At 46.6% G+C, this 24,262-nt stretch overlaps 1 protein-coding gene across 1 annotated transcript; it reads right to left on the bottom strand.

Moving 5' to 3' along the window:
- Positions 1–20,831, bottom strand: LOC116954169 (P2Y purinoceptor 1-like). Its single transcript, XM_032974652.2, has 2 exons — positions 19,605–20,831; positions 1–3,560 (listed from the first exon to the last, which is right to left on the bottom strand). The coding sequence occupies exons 1-2, from the start codon at positions 19,635–19,637 to the stop codon at positions 2,448–2,450; spliced, it is 1,146 nt and encodes a 381-aa protein (XP_032830543.1). The 5' UTR covers positions 19,638–20,831; the 3' UTR covers positions 1–2,447.
- Positions 20,832–24,262: the final 3,431 nt, after the last annotated feature.

Genomic DNA, 24,262 nt, shown 5'->3' with positions numbered 1-24,262 from the left:
AATTTTTATTCCCCCGATTATCTTTTCACTTGTTTTTACTCTGATGTGTTTTTATTTGCATGAACTGTTTGTGGATGTTTATTGCTCCGGCTCTATAATATATTTCCTAATCTGCAAAAATAACGAGCACACATGTTTCCAATAAACTCCAAAGTCTTGGGGAATCATATAGGCATATGAGATGGGTTATAGGGGTAATGGTAATGTGTTTATTTGAAGATAAGGTAAATCATTTAAATGACATGTGATAAAGGTGATGAGTCTGCAAATGTTCGTGGAGGGATTTCGTGAGTCTATTGGCGAATCACACTGTCCATAGTGGCTCCAAGCCTTGTAACTGGATCCTGACAGGATGAGTTGCTCCAGTAGGCGAGTGAAGATTTTGCTTCCATTCTCACAGCATGGTAGGTTCAGACAGAAAAAAATAATGAAGGCCCCGAAGATATGAGTGAAGCAAGTAAGCAGCCATGCAGCAGATGGAGATTGTAAAGATGGCGCCAAGACAGTGATGGCCTCTAGCAGCATCCTCACGTCGCATCAGAAGAAAATGTTGTCCTCACCATGCAGTAAATCCAGTAGATTGACGGTGTGACTGTAACCAAGGCCGAGCAGTAAATCCAGTAGATTGACGATTTGAATGTAACCAAGGCCTAGAAGATCATCCAGCATGTCACACCTTGGACAAGAAGACTGATCCTCTATGTCATTTTGTTTGGGGCTAAACAAAATGAACGGGGAGACATTCTTGACTGCGAAGAGCACTGCAGTAGATCTTCAATCTCTGATACAGCTTTTACCACAGCGGAGGATCAGTCAATGGTGTCGCTTCTCAATAACGCAGACTCAAGGTTAATCTGGACTTTATGACGCCTTCCACCTTCAGCAGCAATCCGTGAAAGGGCTGCAATGCTGTCCACTTAGCCGAGCCCAAAGGAGCAATGTGAGGAACAACAAAAAGAGCTTGCCGTCCTTAAGCGAGAGTCTGGCTTCCTTGGCCTTCCACACCATTTGGAGCACATCACGTGACCCATAGCCTCGCCCTCAAAATTGTAATAAGAAGGCGCACACAAGGGGGACTGGTAACATCGGTTTTTCGACGACAGCCAAAGCCGTGGCATTGTCGGGAGATGAAAGCGTTAGAGCTAGTTGATGTTTTTTTATGAAGAACCTTGCTGCTTTAGAAGATATTTTATTTCCCTTCTGCTCCCTCAGGAAGCCGACAAAGTTTAAGTTGGACATGGTGCAATCAGCAATTGCAGTTTTTTATATATATAGTTTCCTCAGCTGCTGCTAGGCATATTTCCAGAACTTTATCGGAGCTCTGTAGAGATTCAGCCTCGTCACAAAACTCCATGATCTCCGATTAATGTTTCTCAGTTGCTTCTGTGGTGGAATCAAATTTCTAAACAAGATGCAGAAGCAGATTTCAGAGCCGCTGTCTCAGCCAAGAGTTTCTGGTGGAACTGCTACAGCCTCTGCCCCCACTATTCGGGGGATTCTTTTTGTCCAGGATCAATTCACCAAATCAATCCAAGATTTATAACGCGACGTATTCAGTGAAAAGTTCCAGAAAGAATCGCAGATGGCGCACTGAAAATCCGCAGATAATTTTGTTTGTGCATTTTGCAGTGGGTTGAGATGGCAGCGCAAGTCAACATTGAGGAGTGATCCAAGCCTAGAGCTAGCGATCATGAACAGCAAGTAAATCAACCAAATTTGATGACGCAATAAAAATACGTAGTATTCTAAGGGTCTAACGCCCCCCCCTGCCCCCCAATAAATAGCACAATTAATAGTGAGAGTAGTATTCGTATGCCAGGCGAATAACTTTACACCAGTTTTGCCCTTAAGAGTCACACCTATTATCGTTGGCTGTGCATAACCATTGCACCCGAGTTTGCCACACAAACGTATAACTCTTTGTCTTCGCTTCCAGTCATTCGTCGCGAATCCACCTCTGATCGTCGCCTTTTTATTCCTGCAAGGTTCTTCCACCACCTTTCCTCAGTTTAACAAGTAGTAAGCTTTCGCGACCAATACCATCCATAGTATAGGTTTTTTGGGCGAAATCACGTAAATATAAATGTGTCGTTAAACCCGCCACCACCCGACACAGCCATTGAATGAGGTTTGTCACGTAAACAGAACGTGGCCAATTCGTTACTAGTACAGCACTAACCGGTGTGTTGGAAAGCAAACCCACAACATTTGCATTCTGAGTACGACGTTTTCGCCAGTAATTACATACCAGCTTCATCAGGTGACGGCCAGTTGTAGTGATTGCACTAGTAACGAATCGGTACGTTCTGTTTACGTGATAAACCTTGCCACTTGACTGTGTCGGGTGGTGGCGGGTTTAATGACACATTTACACCTTCCCTCGGTATGCCGTGTTGCCCAGACGTGACGGCCCATGGCCAGCATCCCCACCTCCGCCGAGGGCCCCATCAACAACCCGGCACGCCTTGGTTGCCGCTTTCGTTTTCCTTAGCCTCGAGGCTGTGCATGTTTATTGTCGACGACGTGGTTCGTCTCTTCGCGGCGCCGCACGTCCGCCCCACGCACGCGCTCACCGCGAACGCGGCCGCCCCGCGAAAGCGGTTGCCTGACACGAAGAGGATGAGCGGATCCATGAAACAGTTGCAGCTGGAGAGCAGCAGGCTCCAGTAGACGCCCTCGAAGGCCAACTGGTTCAGGCCGCAGTTTTCGGGCAGGTAAAGTTTCGCCACCACGAGGAAAATGCGGAAGATGTGAATGGGGATGAAGCAGGTGGCAAAAATGATGAGGATTATGATCATCAAGCGCGAAGCTCTCTTTCGCATCTGCTCCAGTCCGGGGTTCATGCTTGGGCACAGAAGCTTGTGTGTGATTTTTATTTGGACAAAGATTATGATGATGAACGGAATGAGGAATCCGATGATCACTTCCACTGTATTCCAAATTCCGAAGCCTAGCATGACGCCCTCTTGGTTGAAGCTGAGGCAATTGGTTTTGTTACTGCTGTCGTGAATCAGGTCAAAGATTAACGGCATCCCTATCTGAGGTATAATAGCCAAAGCCCACATTGCCAGGCTTATGATCGTGGCACGCCCCGGCGATTTTCGGGCCAGCGAGTGCAGGGGCCTGTCGATCGCCTGCCACCTCTCGACGCTGATGCAGGTGAGGAAGTAGATGCTGCCGTACATGTTGGTGTAGAAGAGCGTTATCATGAGGTCGCACGAAAATTCTCCCAGAATCCAGTCGTTGACGCGCAAGTGGTAGGCGATCCTCAGCGGCAGCTGGACGACGAAGAGCAAGTCAGCAAGGGCCAGGTTGAAGAGGTAAACGGTGAAGCCGCTCCACACCTTGATGTGCCACCAGGTGATCCAGATGGTGAACAGGTTGCCCATCAGGCCGAAAACAAACTCCAACAAGAGTACGGGAGGCATTATATTTGAAAGGATGTCCTCATTGTACAAGCACTTGTTCTCATCGCTGCCATTGTCGTTCATAATCATTCGTTTGCTCTCAGTCGCGTCGCTCGGGTGCATCTTCTGCCGTTCTAGGTAAGCCGATGGTGCCTAGAAGAGAAAAAAACACAATTGAACATCATTGAGGCTGAGTTTTCTTTCACAAGTGTGTGCAGAATAACCATTCACATCCGTCACTGAAATGAGTGACATTGAGATTCACGAGTACTCTTGCTAAATATATCTGGGTAAGAAAAATTATCAATGGGTATTGTAATTTTTACAATTTACAATACAGACCTAAATAATGTATTTTTTTTTTTACTTATTTTCACCGTACATCGGCAATAATGTTAATCGAAGGTGCGGGAAATGACAGCAAGGTGAACAAAAATACATTGAGTTTCGATTTAAAGCTAAAGGTGACTGCTGGGATTTATATTCTTGGTTCTTTCGGCAAGGTCACGTAGAAGGGAAATAATAAAATAATACAAATAAAACATAATATAATAAAATTCTCACGACGTTTCGGCCACAACGCAAGCAGCCGTCCTCAGGTGAAGAAACAGAGCTGTCGGAAAGACAGCGTCCTAATGAACACTGCTAAGCTTGGCAGCGTCTTTTAAGCTGGATGGGAGGAGGAGAAAAATACATTGCATTATAATAATACGAATGCATATATCCAGGGATTGCCTCATTCAGTCTGCATATTTCATACTCAGAAGGGCCCTCCTGCATTGGCTACGGTGGTTTGACCAGTTCCGACTCAAATCACTCTTCTGCTCACCGCTTGGAAAGAAACCTGGTCCACGGCGGAGAAAATATTCGCACGGATGGATCGTGAAGCCACTTGCTATGCTGCTGCCTCCCGTTCACCTTGCGGCCGAGTGGGTTTGCGAGCTGAACGAATCTGAGCCACCAATGCCTGGCCTCCAAAAAATGCGCTGGATCACAGGTGTGTGTGCACCGTGCCCGGCCATAATACTCGTAGCACAGTGGCCTGGTCGTCTACCAGTGACGGTTTTAGTGTCTTCGACGTGCAATATTAACAGCGGCAAGCTTAATCCCCGGTGCTGTGGTTGAGTTGGAACCATGCATCGATTCGCATGCTGCGTGCATAAGATCCGGTGTTTTTCAACTTGTCATAATGAGTTCACGTCACCCCTGTGGCCGCTGCGCGTGTTGCCATTGACGGCAGTGGTGAAAGGGAACTTATTCCTCAATATATATAAAAGGCATAGTTGTGAATATGTGTGTCTGTTCAAAATGTTTAGCGTACTTTCCCGACATGCAACAAACTTGAAATTTGCCATGTGGGTACTTTCCAGACTGTACACCATGCAACAATTAAAAAAATACACTTTTGCGTGTTTTTTGGGGGGGTGGGGGGGAGCTCAATAATGCATTTATTTTTTGCACGCCAAGTGAGCTGTGACGTCAAATCTGTCACGTGACCCGCACATGTGGAAGCGTAACGCATTGTAGTGTAGTGGTTAGCGCGCTGCGCTACGAACCCGGCGACCCGAGTTCGATTCCCGCTGCCACCACCGGTGACTATTATTTGAACCGGTCCTGGGCCTCCCCTAGGTCGACTCAGCCTCAAACGAGTAACTGCTGTGGTTTGTGAACATCGCCACTGGGGAGACAAAGGCGGCTGCGCGTGGTGGATCCAAGTCCCGGGCGAAGCCGAGTAGTAGAGCAGTCACAAGCTAATCACTCAGCTATTTCAATGCTAAATTCTATGGTAATTCCTTTGTCAAGGGGTGCCTCTGCGGATGTGTATGCTTTAACTTTAACATAGCCATTTCTGTGACCAGTCACAAGCTAATCACTCAGCTATTTCAATGCTAAATTCTATGGTAATTCCTTTGTCAAGGCGCTTTGTTTCTTCTCACACAGCTTAAAGGTCGCGATCTGAGCGTGGCTTTTTCGCTCCAGCGCTGTCCTCTAGACAGTCTCGTCCCTTCACCTGATGAAGGCCGCTTCTGTTGTGGCCGAAACGTCGTGAGAATTTTATTGTGTTATTTTATTTTATCAATTTATTATTTTATTCTCATTCTACGTGACTTTACCGAAAGAACCAAAGAAGATGAATCCTTGCAGTCCCGAAAGCTTTAAATCGAAGGTTACCACCAGTAAAAAAAAGAGCAATGTAAGACAATACACTATTAGACATTAGTGTAAAAATAAATAAAAAGTCCATCCTATGTGTTCGTGAATTTTTTATATTTTAGGCAGGAAATGGTAGGAAATGAGTTTTCAAATTAAGATTTTTTTGGGGGGGGACCTCCAGACCCCCTGGAAGATTTGGTCCCCCCCAATGTTGACTTCATGGCTACGGCCTTGCACCAAACACACGTGCAGCAGGTACAGTGCATATGTACCAAACGTGTACATGAAGCAGCTGCACTATGCATGTACAGGGAATTTCCTATTTACAAATATTAGACTTACGACCTTTCAAAGATACGAACAAACCTCTCCGAATGTCCAGTTGCGAATTCGGACCGAGAGTCGTAAGTTCAACTGCCGTGCAATAGATAGCGGTGGTGGCATCTACATCTACAGAACATGAAGAACCAGTGGCATCTACATCAACAGGATATTATACAACTTTTAAAGCCATGTTTAGTGTCCATGCCGTACAACATGTTTGGAATCGACAGGAGTCAAGTTGGACTTAGGAACAAATCGACTTATGAACATACCTCTGGAACCAAACTCGTTCGTAAGTAGAGGAGTCCCTATAGGCAGCCAACCATGCTAATCGGAGATGTGGCAGGACGACAAACGAAACGTGTAAAGCTGTTAAAATATGACATGGGAAATTCCCGAATAATGGAAGGTATAAAACATTTTGTACATCCACTGCTAATATTATCGTTTACAGCTCAGCTGCCAAATGCTGTTCAAATAGTTTATACCACCAACGCTGCATTGAACTTTTGACTCGTGTGTTTTTACTTTTTATTGGTTTCCAGCCTGCAGGCACGCTTAAAACTGATGGTGTCTTATCGTTTGCAGATAGTGTGCGGATTGGTTAAATGTTTGCATTTGTTTGAACGGGCAAAGTCTGGGCTCATTTTTGGCTTTCTGAGTCTCATCAGGAGTGTACGGCAAGATTTCTACTGCTGCTGGCTGGGCTTCAGTGGGGTTACGTTGGAATTCTAGATTTGAAGCTTTCGTGACTGCAAGGATTCATACTCTTTGGTTTTTTCGGTAAAGTCACGTAGGTAAAAAAAATCAATAAAATAAATGAAAACAACTCAATTAAATCACGATGTTTCGGAGGCAACACAAGCTTCCGTCTTCAGGTGGAAACCGTCACAGCAAAATTGCTGTATCAAGTGAAGAGAGCTCTAAGATACCCGATATTATATACAGGTTAAGGGGGGGGGGGGGAGGAGGAATATTGAGTAGCCGGTAATGTGAGGGTTACATTTTGACGTCGTGATAAATAGAGCAGGGTGGGGGTTAAGTTAGCCAAGACATTTGATGTCAACATTGAGTCCAGATCAATGGATGTTAACTATCGATTTCGACCGAGCCACTTATATCCAATACGGCACAATGTGGACAAATTGACATGGGCATGTCACCTGACCAGCTGGAACTTTAATATATTTTTTATGACTGTACAATTTTTTTCATCCTTTCCATAAAAATACAACAAACAGACGTTGATTAAATGTTCAAAGCATTACGCAATAGCTGATCAACGTTGCCCTTCAATTATGCTGAGTGCAAACAGCAGCACGTGCAAATTGAGTGCAGCTCACCCAGCTTTATTACGAAGTGGCTGAGAGCCATTTGAAATGAAATACGACAAAACCTTGCCCATAGCGCTCTTGAAAGTGCCCGCAATTTGTGCAAATCCGCGATCCGCAAAACTCAGAGGCACGTTGGGGAAAAGTCGACTTTGGGTCACGGTTCATAAAACGATACCAATCCCTCCTTTTGCTGCACGTTACCCAATACGTCAACCCAAGCATTGAAAAGCCAGTAGATTGAAAGCTTTCGTGACTGCTAGGATCAAGTAGTGGTACCCCAAACTTTTGCAGCTCTTATAAATTCCCTTTTCACACCATCAATAGGTAAACTCCCCCCCCCCCCGCGCCAAACGGCAAGTCCACCGGCACGTACACCACCTCTTTTCTAAAATCGGCCAATCAAATGCTAATTTTTATGCTAATTTCTTTGTCAGGACACCTTGTTTGCTCGCACACAGTTTAAACGTCCGCGGTCTGAGCGTGGTTGTGTTTCGCTAAATTCTCCTGTTTGATTTGTACTAGGTGCCTCGGTGAATGTATATGCTCTGACTTTAACATAGCTATTTCTGTGACCAGTTACAAGCTAATCACTCAGCTATTTCAATGCTAAATTCTATGCTAATTCCTTTGTCAAGGGGTGCCTCTGCGGATGTGTATACTTTAACTTAGCTTTTTCAATGAGCCATTTCAATGCTAAATTATATGCTAATTCCTTTGTCAAGGCGCTTTGTTTCTTCTCACACAGCTTAAAGGTCGTGATCTGAGCGTGGCTTTTTTTCACTCCAGCGCTGTCCTCCAGACAGTCTCGTCCCTTCACCTGATGAAGGCCGCTTGTGTTGTGGCCGAAACGTCGTGATTTTTGTTATTTTATTTTTTACCTACATGACTTTACCAAATAGAACGAAAGAGTATGAAAAGCCCGTATTTTGCGTGCAAACTGCCGTAGCAATACGTTCTAGTGTCAAATATAACTTGCACGGTTAAATGCACGGAATGACAAACAAAAAAAATATCACGAATCGAGTGTCCTGTACACGAGAGGAAGAGAAATTTGCGCGGCTGAAACTCGCTTCCTCCTCCTCCTTCTCACTGGGGGCTGAGAACAACCGCGTGGTGGCCCGCGACCCGCCCATGGGCCGCTTGGGAGACGGTGGACGGAGGCGGCGCTGCAGCGCGTTGTTCCTGCGGCAGCGTCATCGCGAAGCAGTGCAATCACGGCGTGCGCTGCACGGCGACCGCGATGATTGGTCGAGACGCAGGGGCGCCGTCGGCGAACTCTTGGCCGCAATGTATTGTGGGCGCAAAAGCGCGATGGCTCAACGTGTGAAGAGGTGAAGGTTTTTTTTTTTGGTGCGTCCGCTATTTTTTGGGGGGGGGTGGGAACTATCAGCGCCAGGAAGCATTGTCATTATGGAGGAAGTTGAGGTGTAATGAGTTAACTTCACGAAAGAAAATCTATAAATTGCTGCGATTCGGAGCAACAACTTGATTCAAATGTTTGTGTGTGGTTCTTTTTTTGCCACTGTAATGCGGCTGCAGGGCTGACATTACTAAAAACTTTAATGTAACTTACATGAAATTACAAATTTCTGGGTTCTTGCACGCATGACTCAGTGCGCGTATGGTAAATGTAAGACTCGATGTTTATCGTTGCCAATACAATCTTACCTAAGCATCGCACCCGGCTTTGAGATTCCTTGAATAAATTGGCGTAAGCGTCAACCGCATTAAAACATCAACAGGCCAATGAGCACATCTCCGTGAATGGAAATTAAAAACTACGGCAGTGCGATTGTGGATCCATGCAAACCCAAATTATGGACTTGATAGTAAACCCACTGTAGTCTGCACTCCTTCAACAGAGGAGGAGGAGCAGCTAAACGACACCGACTCTCTCACTCCTGAAGCCCTCTCGTCGTGGCCAGCAGCAGACCTCGATAATGGCATTTAGCTCCTGAAAATATTGCTGCCATCAAATATAGCAATGCAACTGTGTGTTATACATTTCTAATAATATTTGCCCACGACACGGTGTGCGGTCTTATATTTGAACTACGATAGTTGGCAAATCATTGTACATATTGGCGAGAGATGTGTTTTTTGTTTTATGCAAATGTGCAATTTATACGATAAGATGGAAGGACATACTCTTCTCAGGACCGCCAAGCAAGGTAAACACTCCATAAATGCTCGCGTGAACTTGGATACAAAGGCATTATTGGGTGGCAGACGGTGGCTCAAGGGGTTAATGCCACGTCGGAACACTCAGCCGACACAGGTCGCTCAATCCCAGGCACCCGCCAGCGATTAAAGGACGCTTTACAAGTGCGGCGATCTCATGCTGCCGACGCAGTCGTAAATTATTATTGCACAAGTATAACTGTCGCATTGAAACCTGGTTTTACAGCAGTTCTGCGAATTCCCCCCCCAAAAAATAAATAAATTGGATTTGGCCATGCAACGAATGCTCTCTGCGGGGCATATAAACGTAACGCCCTTCGTGTACACATATATTCAGTGGAAACGATACAAAACAGAACAGTAGCAAAGTTTAAGTTTTCAGTTTCATTTATTAGGCACCAGCTGTACTGCCCGGCTTCGCCCGGCACTTGGATTCACCACGGGCGGCCGCAATTGTCTCCCCAATGGCGATGTTCACACACCACAACAGGTTACTCGCTTGAGGCTTAGTCGACCTAGGGGAGGCCCAGGACCATTTAAAATAATCGTCACCGGTGGTGGCCGTGACCGGGAATCGAACTCGGGTCGCCGGGTTCGTAGCGCGGCTCGCTCACCACTACACTACAATGCCTTACGCTTCCACAAGCGAGGGTCACGTGACAGATTTGACGTCACAGCTCCCTTGCCGTTCAAAAAAAATATGGATTATTGAGCTCCCCTACCCCCCCCCCCAAAAAAAAAAGTTTATTTTTATAATTTTTGCATGGTATACAGTCTGGAAAGTGCCCACATAGCAAATTTCAAGTTTGTTGCATGTCGGGAAGTACGCTAAACATTTTGAACAGACACACATATTCACAACTTTGCCTTTATATATATGGAGATACAGTGAGGGAAAAAAGTATTTGATCCCCTGCTCATTTTGTACGTTTGCCCACTGACAGAGAAATGATCATTCTATAATTTTAATGGTAGGTTTATTTGAACAGTGATAGACAGAATAACAACAAAAAAATCCAGAAAAACGCATGTCAAAAATGTTATAAATATATTTTAATGACGGAAATAAGTATTTGACCACCTCTCAATCAGAAAGATGTCTGGCTCCCAGGTGTCTTTTATACAGGTAACGAGCTGAGATTAGAAGCACACTCTTAAAGGGAGTGCTCTTAATTTCAGCTTGTTACCTGTATAAAAGACACCTGTCCACAGAACCAATCAATCAATCAGATTCCAAACTCTACACCATGGCCAAGACAAAAGAGCTCTCCAAGGATGTCAGGGACAAGATTGTAGACCTACACAAGGCTGGAATGGGCTACAAGACCATTGCCAAGCAGCTTGGTGAGAAGGTGACAACAGTTGGTGCGATTATTCGCAAATGGAAGAAACACAAAAGAACTGTCAATCTCCCTAGGCCTGGGGCTCCATGCAAGATCTCACCTCGTGGAGTTGCAATGATCATGAGAACGGTGAGGAATGAGCCCAGAACTACACGGGAGGATCTTGTCAATGATCTCAAGGCAGCTGGGACCATAGTCACCAAGAAAACAATTTCTAACACACTACGCCGTGAAGGACTGAAATCCTGCAGCGCCCGCAAGGTCCCCCTGCTCAAGGAAGCACATATACATGCCCGTCTGAAGTTTGTCAATGAACATCTGAATGATTCAGAGGACAACTGGGTGAAAGTGTTGTGGTCAGATGAGACCAAAATGGAGCTCTTTGGCATCAACTCAACTCGCCGTGTTTGGAGGAGGAGGAATACTGCCTATGACCATAAGAACACCATCCCCACCGTCAAACATGGAGGTGGAAACATTATTCTTTGGGAGTGTTTTTCTGCTAAGGGGACAGGACAACTTCACCGCATCAAAGGGACGATGGACGGGGCCATGTACCGTCAAATCTTGGGTGAGAACCTCCTTCCCTCAGCCAGGGCATTGAAAATGGGTCGTGGATGGGTATTCCAGCATGACAATGACCCAAAATACACGGCCAAGGCAACAAAGGAGTGGCTCAAGAAGAAGCACATTATGGTCCTGGAGTGGCCTAGCCAGTCTCCAGACCTTAATCCCAAAGAAAATCTGTGGAGGGAGCTGAAGGTTCGAGTTGCCAAACGTCAGCCTCGAAACTTTAATGACTTGGAGAAGATCTACAAAGAGGAGTGGGACAAAATCCCTCATGAGATGTGTGCAAACCGGGTGGCCAACTACAAGAAACGTCTGACCTCTGTGATTGCCAACAAGGGTTTTGCCACCAAGTACTAAGTCATGTTTTTCAGAGGGGTCAAATACTTATTTCCCTCATTAAAATGCAAATCAATTTATAACATTTTTGACATGCGTTTTTCTGGATTTGTTGTTGTTATTTTGTCTCTCACTGTTCAAATAAAGCTACCATTAAAATTATAGACTGATCATTTCTTTGTCAGTGGGCAAACGTACAAAATCAGCAGGGGATCAAATACTTTTTTCCCTCACTGTAGCCCTGTGAGCCATGGGGCTCTTTGACTCGGGTGCAACTGCAAAGGACGGTGAAAATGGGATATACAGCACAATACAGTGCTGATGAGACGGAGAGTACGACTAAGGGCTGCCTTGGAGTGGGTGTGTGGGGCATTGGAGGGATGGCTGAGGGGAGAGGAAAAGGGGTGATTTTTTTTTTTAAATGCGTCCCAAATTGGCATGCGGCGAGCAATCTTTGCAGGGCATTAAGAAACAAATTGTGGCCCCCAGCCTATCAATTGTGGATAAAGCCCCAGACATGAGGACTAGGGCAAGCGGCACAGGGAGATAGAGAAGATGGGTGGGGGGGTGAGGGGTGGACAATGTCAATAAACACAAAGGCAGAAGGAGGGCGAGAGGGAGAGTGACGCCTGCGGAGTTGGGGAGGGTACCGCGATGGGCACTCCGGACCCACGTGGCAGGCGAGGTAGATGAGAAACAAAATATTGGATTTGGCATGCGATGAAGTGCAATCCGCTAACCGTTACAATGGCGGCAGCATCTAAAATTATTCGCATGTAAGTTGTGCAAATTGTGAACGATCGAATGTCACACGCGGATTGGTGAAGTATTGCCTGTACTGAAGCGCTGAAACTTCTACTATTTTATATATTTTTTTTTTATCATGTAAGGCCCACTGAGCTACATGGCTCTTTTTCAGAAGCGACCTTCCCAGAAATGATTGCTCAACGAAGTGGCGTATCACGTGGAAATGTATAGCAGCCAAAGACTCTGACCGCCGTGACGTTGATTCTCAACGTGGAGGGAAAACCCGGAGGACCCAGAGAAAAATCCACCCGGCCACGGGTTATGCCCAAATGCATAACAGGCATCAGGGCTGGGATCGAATTCACGACTTCCTGCATACCAGGCGAGGTAGTCAACATCTCACCACCGTGGCGCACACAGAGCCCCCCCCCCCCCCCCCCCCCCACCGAGGCTTGGGATTGTTCATGACCGGACTCGCATGTTGTCATCACACGCGTTGAGCGTGAGAAGTTCCGTGAGGCCGGCCGGGTCAATCAGGAGGCCTGTGCTTGCTGTCAGGGCACCGAGTGACCACCTCGAAGATCCTCCACAGGGCAATCTCGAACAATTTTGGCGAGCACAGCAAAGCTGTGTGGTCTCGCAAATACGCCAAAAACAAAAAACACGCGCCGCTTGAAATTGATGGTGTTTTTTTAATCCCTGGAGTCGGCTACATTCTGCTGTGAGTGTATTATTATGAAGGTGGAGTGAAACGTGAATTGGCCGTTGATGGCTGAGAAAAAAAAAACTGCCCACTGGGGGAAAGGTGAGCGAATTGAAGCTTTCGGAACGGAGTTATCCGCTGTATTGTATTGAAGTGTTCAATCCCGGCCCTAACGCCGGGTTTTTTTGGAGTTTGCGTGTCTCTCTCCCCGTGGTCGCGTATTTCAAGACGCTATTGTACAGCGTCTTGAAATACGCTGTCATACAGCGTCTTGAAATACGTACAGCGTCTTGAAATAACGGAGGTATTCAGACGCTAAGAAATCCAAATCGCCATCGCATTGTATAGTCTGAGGCCCACGTGTTGAATTTCTGTGTCTCTGCAAGTTTGCGTACAGGACATTGATTTACGCATTTTTAAACCCACAGTTTACAATACTCGCGTCCAGTCTCAGCGTGTACCTAAAACACTGCAAATCCTGACTATGTAAAGAGTACTGTACAGTGCGCGGTTAGATGGCTGTGACTTATAGCGTGTGGGGTTTAAGCAACCGCGCGGAGGTGAGTTAACCCGCTGCTCAACGAACCTGGCGACGCGAGTTAGATTCCCAGCCATAGTTATTCTAGATTTGAAGCTTTCGTGACTGCAAGGTTCCATACTCTTTGGTTCTATTCGGTAAAGTCACGTAGGTAAAAAATAAAATAACAAAAATCACGACGTTTCGGCCACAACACAAGTGGCCTTCATCAGGTGAAGGGACCGTGCTGTCATGAGGACAGCGTTGGAGTGAAAACAGCCAAGCCCAGGTCGCGTCCTTTAAGCTGTGTGGGAGGAAGCAAAACGCTTTGACAAAGGAATTAGCATAAAAATGAGCATGATGTATGTAGGAGGTACATGGGCAATGATGGACCAGGAGCGGGTGGGGACCACGACGGACCAGCAGCGGGGGGGGAGGGGGGAGTAGAGTGAGTGAGTGGAGTGGAGTGAGTGAGTGGAGTGAGTGAGTGGAGTGAGTGGAGTGAGTGGAGTGAGTGAGTGGAGTGAGTGGAGTGAGTGAGTGGAGTGAGTGAGTGAGTGGAGTGAGTGAGTGGAGTGAGTGAAGTGAGTGATTGGAGTGAGTGGAGTGAGTGAGTGGAGTGAGTGAGTAGAGTGAGTGAGTGGAGTGAGTGAGTGGAGTGAGTGAGTGAGTGGAGTGAGTGAGTGAGTGGAGTGAGTGAGTGGAGTGAGTGAGTGGAGTGAGTGAAGTGAGTGATTGGAGTGAGTGGAGTGAGTGAGTGGAGTGAATGAGTGGAGTGAGTGGAGTGAGTGGAGTGAGTGATTGGAGTGAGTGGAGTGAGTGAGTGGAGTGAGTGGAGTGAGTGAGTGGAGTGAGTGAGTGGAGTGAGTGACTGGAGTGAGTGGAGTGAGTGAGTGGAGTGAGTGGAGTGAGTGATTGGAGTGAGTGGAGTGAGTGAGTGAGTGGAGTGAGTGGAGTGAGTGAGTGGAGTGAGTGAGTGGAGTGAGTGACTGGAGTGAGTGGAGTGAGTGAGTAGAGTGAGTGAGTGGAGTGAGTGGAGTGAGTGATTGGAGTGAGTGGAGTGAGTGAGTGAGTGGAGTGAGTGGAGTGAGTGAGTGGAGTGAGTGGAGTGAGTGAGTGAGTGGAGTGAGTGGAGTGAGTGAGTGGAGTGAGTGAGTGGAGTGAGTGACTGGAGTGAGTGGAGTGAGTGAGTAGAGTGAGTGAGTGGAGTGAGTGGAGTGAGTGATTGGAGTGAGTGGAGTGAGTGAGTGGAGTGAGTGACTGGAGTGAGTGGAGTGAGTGAGTGGAGTGAGTGAGTGGAGTGAGTGAGTGAGTGGAGTGAGTGAGTGGAGTGAGTGAGTGGAGAGAAATAAGCAGCTGTGAAAGTTTGGGATACCACTACTTGAACCAACAAGATCATCACAAGTTCGACCTCCCGAATCGAACCAACTAAACGTCCCTCCTTAAAACCTGCTGACCCCCTAGATTGTATGGTCTCCCCAAGATTCATAAAGAAGGCACTCCACTACGACCCATCGTATCCACGATCAACTCCCCTACCTATAAGCTAGCACGTTTTCTGTCAGATTCCTTGCTACCTTTCACTGGCAAGACCTCCTCAGCAGTGCTTAACTCAGCCCATTTGGTCTCTATGGTCAAAGACGTTGTACTGTCCCCTGACGATATCCTTGTCAGATTCGATGTGGCCTTCCTGTTCACCAAGGTCCCGGATCCTGATACCATTGAAATAATTGAAAATTTGGTACAACATGGACTAGACCCCGATACACCTGCGCTGGTTAGACACTGCCTCACCAATACCTACTTAACTTGGAATGGCACCTTCTACAAACAAAATGAGGGTATCCCCATGGGTTCTCCCTTATCACCAGTGATAGCCAATATTTTCATGGAGAAATTTGAATCAGACGCCATCCAGACTTTCACCCTCAGAACTTCCCTGTGGAAGAGATATGTGGATGACACTTTCGTCATTTGGCCACATGGCCTCCCAGCTTTGAACCTTTTCCTACACCACATCAATTCCAGACATCCCGCCATCAAATTCACCATAGAAGTGGAGAAAGATGGCAAGCTACCATTCTTGGATGTTCTGTTCGAGAGGAGACCTGATGGCTCACTGGGGCATTCTGTCTACAGGAAACCCACCCACACAGATTTCTACTTGAAACCTGATTCCCACCACCACCCAGCTCAAAATAATTATCTCATCAAAACGTTATACCACAGGGCACATTGCATTTCGGACCAACACCACCTGACCAGTGAATTAAAACATGTACACCTGGCCCTCAAGAGAAACGGATACTCTGACCGTACCATCCGCCAAGCTGTTTCTCCCTCCATACAGAAACAGCCACGTGATACTCCGGTCAAAACCATCACACTGCCATATATAGCAGGCGTTACTAAAAAGATCTCCAAAATTCTAAACAAACACAAGATCCTGGTCCGGTTCAATACAGTACACAAAATCCGTGACCTGATCCCATCCGTGAAGGATGTCGTTCCTGACTTACAGTACCCCGGGGTTTACAAATTGAGCTGCACTTGTGGTGATTGCTACATCGGGGAGACGAAGCGACATGTCTCTGACCGAATTCGCGAGCACAAATCAGATTTGAAACACGGCAGAACGAGTTCTTCTGCCGTAGCTGACCACTGTTACAACGCTGTGGGTTATCACGATATAGTTTTCTTCGATGCCAAGGTTCTCTGCAAACCCACGGGTTTATATCAGAGATTTGTCCACGAGGCAATTCAGATTTACAAACACAGACACAATTTCAACCGAGAGGATGGTTTCAAATTAAGCAATCATTGGAAAGATGTTCTAAATCAAACCAAACATTAAACTAATTTTCAATGGTACAGTATATTTTTTTCAAGTAGTGGTATCCCAAACTTTCACAGCTGCTTATTTATCTCCACTCACTCCACTCAGTCACTCCACTCACTCACTCCACTCACTCCACTCACTCCACTCACTCACTCCACTCACTCACTCCACTCACTCTACTCCTCCCCCCCCCCCCCCCCGCTGCTGGTCCGTCATGGTCCCCACCCGCTCCTGGTCCATCATGGTCCATGCACCTCCTACGTACATCATGCTCATTTTTACGCTAATGCCTTTGTCAAAGCGTTTTGTTTCCTCCCACACAGCTTAAAGGACGCAAAACAAACGGGTTTTTTTTTATCAGAGATTTGTCCACGAGGCAATTCAGATTTACAAACACAGACACAATTTCAACCGAGAGGATGGTTTCAAATTAAGCAATCATTGAAACATGTTCTAAATCAAACCAAACATGAAACTAATTTTCAATGGTAGAATATATTTTTTCAAGTAGTGGTATCCCAAACATTCACAACTGCTTATTTCTCTCCAATCACTCACTCCACTCACTCACTCCACTCACTCCACTCACTCACTCCACTCACTCACTCCACTCACTCACTCACTCCACTCACTCACTCACTCCACTCACTCCAATCACTCACTCCAATCACTCACTCCACTCACTCACTCACTCCACTCACTCACTCCACTCACTCCAATCACTCACTCCAATCACTCACTCCACTCACTCCACTCACTCCACTCACTCACTCACTCTACTCCCCCCCACCCCCGCTGCTGGTCTGTCATGGTCCCCACCCGCTCCTGGTCCATCATTGCCCATGTACCTCCTACATACATCATGCACATTTTTTATGCTAATTCCTTTGTCACAGCGTTTTGCTTCCTCCCACACAGCTTAAAGGACGCGACCTGGGCTTGGCTGTTTTCACTCCAACGCTGTCCTCATGACAGCACGGTCCCTTCACCTGATGAAGGCCACTTGTGTTGTGGCCGAAACGTCGTGATTTTTGTTATTTTATTTTTTACCTACGTGACTTTACCGAATAGAACCAAAGAGTATAGCCATAGTTATCATCAGCGGCGAGTGACATCTGAACCGGTCCTGGGGCCAATTGCAACGAACCGGCGTGGTGAAGCATGGTTAACGAAATCTGACATGACATGAGGGAGGCCTTCATCCAGCGGTGGGTTGACAAAGGGGCTGTAAGTTATTTATTATTTTGCTATTTAACTTACCATGTGCTGGTTGGACTCGGATTAATGGAATACTGCAGCAGCCTATTTACATACTGCATACACATCACTGCGATTTGATAAACTTTTGCAAATTCAGGACCAAAAAAAATTGATGCAAGAATCAATTATTTGTAATATTCTCCAGCAGGAAGATAATGACATACAGTATTCTGGTTCCAAATAGATGTTTTGAGTTCATCATTCGATGTTTAGCTCGGGCTATGTAATGATCTGACTAAATCTGTGTCATTAGGAACCCTCCACCACCCAACACAGAAAAATAAATTGTGGCTCAATTGGTTAACATCAGCCCCCCCCCCTGCCAGCAAGTAAAGGCGCGGCCCTGCAATTTCTGGCTCACGCCACTGCTGTCGGGAGGGGTCTCGACAAGGAGCCCTGTCTTGAACAATAATACTGTAAGTAATCTTCTTTGGTTCTTTCGGTAAAGTCACGTAGATTGAGAATAAAATAATAAATTGATCAAATAAAATAACAATAAAATTCTCACGACGTTTCGGCCACAACACAAGGGGCCTTCATCAGGTGAAGGGACGAGACTGTCTGAAGGCCGCTTGTGTTGTGGCCGAAACGTCGTGAGAATTTTATTGTGTTATTTTATTTTATCAATTTATTATTTTATTCTCATTTTACGTGACTTTACCGAAAGAACCAAAGAAGATGAATCCTTGCAGTCACGAAAGCTTTAAATCGAAACTGTAAGTAATGTTTAAAAAACCTTTTTTTTTTAAACACGCTTTAATGAAATGTACTCTACGAGTAATGGAAGAACTCCACGACTCCAGGAAGTGGCCCCGAAGCTTGGCCACAACGCAAGGGGGCCGTGGCCAATTACAGCCAACGTCAGTTGAGCGTGGACAATTAGAGCCAAGCCGAAACATAACGTATACAAAAGATGGTTTAAATGTTTTATTTTTATTTTTAATGATAGAATAATTGCCATCAGTATGACATACGTATACCAAGTTTGCAGTCGATACCACATTGGAAAGTGGGTTACAATTGAGTTACAAGATTTGAGGATACAACAACAGACAGAGTGAGTTATATAAAAGCGTGTAATAATAAAAATGGGTCTACTCAGCCGTGAACTTGCCCATCAACGTTTCTTCTGTGCCGTGGCACTGCTGTATTGGTGGAGAGTCACGGTAGGAGAGGGTGGGGGGAGATAGTTGTTTACAAATGGCTACACCGAGAGATTGAACCGGTGAACTCGATAATGGATAATGGATTGCAAGTCATGTCCACGCCATTACACCACGACACTAAACGTTTTGTCACCTCGGAGCACATAAAACTGCTCTGTACAACAGTAAAACAACAAAAATGTACGGACATTCTAACAAAGTATTATGTTGAAATGGGCAAACTCAAGGAGGCACCCAGAAGTGGTTCTTCACGTGACATCTGATGAGCAGCACAAAGACAACGACAAAGATCCCCCCTATAGCCTTAACAGACTGTAGGGGCAAGTGCCGGCACGGCACACGAGGAGGTGGGTGGCCAACACCACGCCCGGCCGCTTTTGTCTCCCCAGTGGCGATGTTTACACACCGCACCAGGTACTCATTTTAGGCTGAGTCGACCTAGGGGAGGCCCAGGACCATTTCAATTAATCGTCACTGGTGTTGCTGGCCGTGAGCGGGAATCGAACCCGGGTCGCCAGATTCGTCGCAGAGCACGCTGACCGCTACACTGCCGATAATGAGCAGCACATAACACACACACACATTACGGTCCCTTTGCTCTATTCAAGTCTGGAAACATCACCCGTACTTTACAATGTACCGTTATTTCCCCTGTAAGGATAACGATTCTAAGTGAAAAATAAAAGCAACACGAATACCGAAGAGTTTATCACGCGATCTTACCCGAAAGATTCGTTTGCAAACGACAAGGACCATTGAGAACGTCTTCTCTCCCCATGCACCTTGAAGTCACCACCACGCATGGAGCCACTGCTGTCACCGCTGCCACTGCTGCTGATGCCACTGCTGCTGATGCCACTGCTGATGCCACTGCTGATGCTGCTGCCACTGCTGTCACCGCTGCCACTGCTGCTGATGCCACTGCTGCTGCTACTGCTGCTACTGTCACTGCTGCTGATACCACTGCTGCTGCTACTGCTGCTGCTACTGCTGCTGATGCCACTGCTGCTGATGCCACTGCTGATGCCACTGCTGCTGCTACTGCTGCTGCTACTGCTGCTACTGTCACTGCTGCTGATACCACTGCTGCTGCTACTGCTGCTGCTACTGCTGCTGCTACTGCTGCTGATGCCACTACTGCTGATACCACTGCTGCTGCTACTGCTGCTACTGTCACTGCTGCTGATACCACTGCTGCTGCTACTGCTGCTGCTACTGCTGCTGATGCCACTGCTGCTGATGCCACTGCTGATGCCACTGCTGCTGCTACTGCTGCTACTGTCACTGCTGCTGATACCACTGCTGCTGATACCACTGCTGCTGCTACTGCTGCTACTGTCACTGCTGCTGATACCACTGCTTCTGCTGCTGATGTCACTGCCACTGCTGCCACCGCCGCCGCTGTCACCGCTGCTGCTGCCACTGCCGCCCTTGCTAGATGATGCGCAGCTCACCAAACAACAGAGAACTCCCCCAACACCAGCCTCCCCCGCCTCACGCCGCGACTCGCACGCACCATCTCTACGGCAACACCAAATTCTGTGCTCCCACAGATCACCCAGAGCTGTGTGCGATGAGCGTCAAGCGCGCGTGTCAACAAATCGATGCCAAAGGGGGCCCTGCTGGAAAAAAAAAAACCCTTGCGGCATTTCACGGCGATTAGCGTCAAAGGTGGATTGTTGTTTGGTGTTTTGTTTCACTCGGGCTGGGCACTTTGCGCTCCGTTGACTTCAGAACGCAGCGCACGCAACGCAGTGAGCCCGGTCTCAAATTAATGTTTCAAACGATGAATGCCAAGATATGCCGTAATTGTGTATGCACCGTTTGTTGAACTTCTTTTGCGGGCCGTGCGTAGCCCCAACCGTGCTCATCGGAGGCGCTGGATGCGATGATGACTTTGAATGCAATTACTGTACAAGTTTTTGTTTGTTTGTTTAATTGTTGAGGCGACTTCGGTACGCGGGGTTAGCTAATGCAAGTGTGATTGAAATCCGTTCACGGGATCAGTCACGAAAATATGTTGTCAAACAAAGTTGGGACTTTATTTGTTTGCTTCGGCCAAGGATGGCGGGAGTCGGTGAGGAATCGCCGATGAAGAATCATCGATGAAAAAACATCGATGAAGAATCATCGATGAAAAATCATCGATGAAAAAACATCGATGAAGAATCATCGATGAAAATCATCTATGAAGATTCATCGATGAAGAATCATCGATGAAGAATCATCGATGAAGAATCATCGATGAAGAAACATCGATGAAGAATAATCGATGGAAAAACATCGATGAAGAATCATCGATGAAGAATCATCGATGAAGACCATCGATGAAGAATCATCGATGAAGAAACATCGATAAAGAATCATCGATGAAGAATCATCGATGAAGAATCATCAAGAACCATTGATGAAGAATCATCGATGAAGAAACATCGATGAAAAATCATCGATGAAGAAACATCGATGAAAATCATCGATGAAGAATCATCGATTAAAAACCATCGATGAAAAATCATCGATGAAGAATCTTCGAACGTGACGATGATTACCCACACCACCAAGAACCCAAGCAGGGCTATGGTGCGAGACGAAATCAACTCCCGTCGTCTGAGTGAAGGTGCAGCGTGAGATAGTCGCGAGTCACATTGTCGGAGACCAGCAGTGCCCTGAGGAAGACCCAAATAATGACGTCGTCTCTGCGTGTATTTGTACCTACAACATATCACGATTACATTGCTATAATTCAATAATATTATATGTGTGCATGAATGGAAAATAGTTACCGAGTTCACTGATTGGCTGACCTCTTAATACTGGTGGGGAAATATTGCAAGGCCTCTCGCATTGAACATTTAGCAAAGTTTAGACTCGACGTTTCACTGCTTTTGTCGACGTTTGACTGCTTGAGTCGACGTTTGACTGCTTGAGTCGACGGTATTACGAGAATTACAAAATTTAAATGCATAGCCTCAGACCTGACAAGGATTTCGTCTGACTCGACTCAGACTGAGGATGGTGATTTTTGCTTCTTCGTGTCGCTTAAATGAATGTCCCGTGTCTGTATTTAGAGCCCCTTAATCTGCATTGCAGCGCCGTGGCTTTCGAAGCTAAGACCAAAGCCGAGCGCAGAATGCCATGGGCAGACTCTTGCCTTGTACTGCACGTTTGTTGAAATGATTTTCGACTTGGCACCGTACATAAGTAACCCGTGCTCAATCGTGAGCGAGACCACGTTCTCCACAGTACGGCCTGTGATTGCCTCACCTCTCTCAACATCTGCCATCGACTTGCGCTCCTGCGCCCACCTTATCCCATATCAATTCGCCCCCTCTCTCTCTCTTCTTCTTCTTCTTCTCCACAAATGTTGTCCTCTGCTTCAGCGACCGTGCCTTAGTCCACGTCTCCAAATCAACCTGTACTCGTGAGCGCGCACGGGGGTGGTCGCTCTTTCTCCTGTGCTGGCCTCTCGGGTCCTGGAACGCCCTCCTGCTCCTCCGAAGCCCATATTGAAGTCCGGGAGCTGAACCCTGCTCCCTCTCGTCCTATGCCCACGATCAACGTTCATCTCTCACGCGTTGAATTTACTCGGGGGACAGAGGGAGTAAGAAGCAACGGGGACATCGATTGGCTAATGCGCACTTTTCTACTCAGTTACATTGAGGTGCGGGTAACGTGACACGGGATATGTTGGTGCTGTCTGTCACAACAATAATAATATAATAACGTCCTCTGTTTATCTAGGGAAGCTCTCGCACCGCTCCGCCAATGTGACGCTTAGCCAGTTCTATTTATCAGCGCGTGGCGTGTTGGAGGACAGCCAGGGGAAGGTCCCAATGCACAGGAGATGACGCTCACAAAAAACAGGACCGCAGGGACGGATTTTAAAAAGCCTGGGTTTTCGAGTTTCACAAATCAGACCCTTGCCTCCAAAGCGCTGGATTATAATCGTTATCCATTATTTATGAATTACCGTTGCTAAGTAAATATGCATACACACACGCACGGTTGTTTCATTTCCATGTAAAGTAACATACAGTGAGGTATTGGCTGATGTTAAACAATGTTTATTCGGTTTTTTTGTTCATTCTGGAGATGAAACAGGCCCTTGCGTGTTTAATATCTTTCTTGTATCTTTTTTTAGAAACTATTCAGATTTTTCAGAGAATGCGCACCGAACGGAACGAACGGGATCAACGCATATTCAGAAAAGGCATTGCATGTCCGCAAACTATGAGTAATATATAATCACATTCCGCAACGACCATGCCATTCGGCGATTGCGCAATGAAAAGAGAGAGAGAGAGAGAGAGGAAGGGGCAGCATAGATCGACGACTGTGTGTGCATGTTGTGGGTTGTGGTAACGGAGTGGACGAATAAGCAAAGCAGAGAAAAACAGGCGATCATACATTGCGCGGTGCAGTACGGGATCTACCATTGCTGAGTTTGTAGAATAAACACGGTGGGTACGGCGATCGCGACATACCGAGTTGTTAATTGAGTGTTCTGATGTGAAGAGAGACACCGCGGACATTAACGAGAAGATCGTTGCGAGCGTGGGCCCAGCTGTGACGGACGCCAAAAAATAATAAAATAACGTTGATTAAAACCGCCAGTTTTGATCGTATCCCCGAATCTCGGAATATCTAGTCATAAAAAACCCTTTCCATGAGAGGAGAACGGAAGGTGGAAACAAATTACGAATTAACGAAATAAAATGAACAAACTTGCGGTTGGGTTTGCCACTTCTCTGGCACTTGAGACCAAAATCCCAGACATTTATGAGTCACCTCTCGGCCTGCGATCAAAACTTGTGCCTTGGGCTGCCATGAAGTTCAACACCATCCAGATCTCGGAGCAAATCAACATTTCATGAGGAGGAGGAGGGGAAAAAACAAACATCTGGTGTAAAATGATGTGAAGAAGAATTTGTTTTAAAACTGACGATGAAAATGTAGCAGGTGGGGGACTGAGCCTTCAACGGGCAGTGAGCAGAGGGCCCCTTTCCACCATGGGCGGAGTTTGGTGGGATGGGGGGGGGCGGCACGGGGGTACAACCCCCCCCCCCCAACAAATGGACACCTTTATTAATTGATTTTAAGTAGTTCACAATTAAGATTAAAACTAAATTCATTATATTCCTAATGCGAGGGGACAAAGCGAACGCCCCCCCCCCCCCCTCTCACCAAATATAGAGGTCTATCCTCAGGAAGTCCTTGAGATGAGGCTTAACCAACGGCCTACAGTGGGGGGCACCCTGCGATTGGCACCTTCAGCTGCCATTCCTTCACCGCTCTCATCATCTGTCGGCCAGGGTCCCTCCCGGCGACGGTCGCGTCCTACCCAAGGCCGCGTTTTACTTTTCCTTTTCACTCGGAAACGA

This window comes from Petromyzon marinus, chromosome 54 (assembly GCF_048934315.1).
Source record: "Petromyzon marinus isolate PM22_M1 ecotype Great Lakes invasive population chromosome 54, UKy_Petmar_22M1.pri1.0, whole genome shotgun sequence".
NCBI classification, from domain to species: Eukaryota; Metazoa; Chordata; class Hyperoartia; order Petromyzontiformes; family Petromyzontidae; genus Petromyzon; species Petromyzon marinus.
Note: the sequence above shows the minus strand (reverse complement) of the source record. Positions and strands in the feature narration are given on the sequence as shown.

Bases quoted from the DNA above. Each gene is read 5' to 3' on its own strand.
- LOC116954169 (XM_032974652.2), bottom strand. From the start codon at position 19,637: ATGGTCCTTGTCGTTTGCAAACGAATCTTTCGG. The intron at 3,561-19,604 runs GTAAGATCGCGT...TTTCTCTTCTAG, and splicing joins TTTGCAAACGAATCTTTCGG to GCACCATCGGCTTACCTAGA.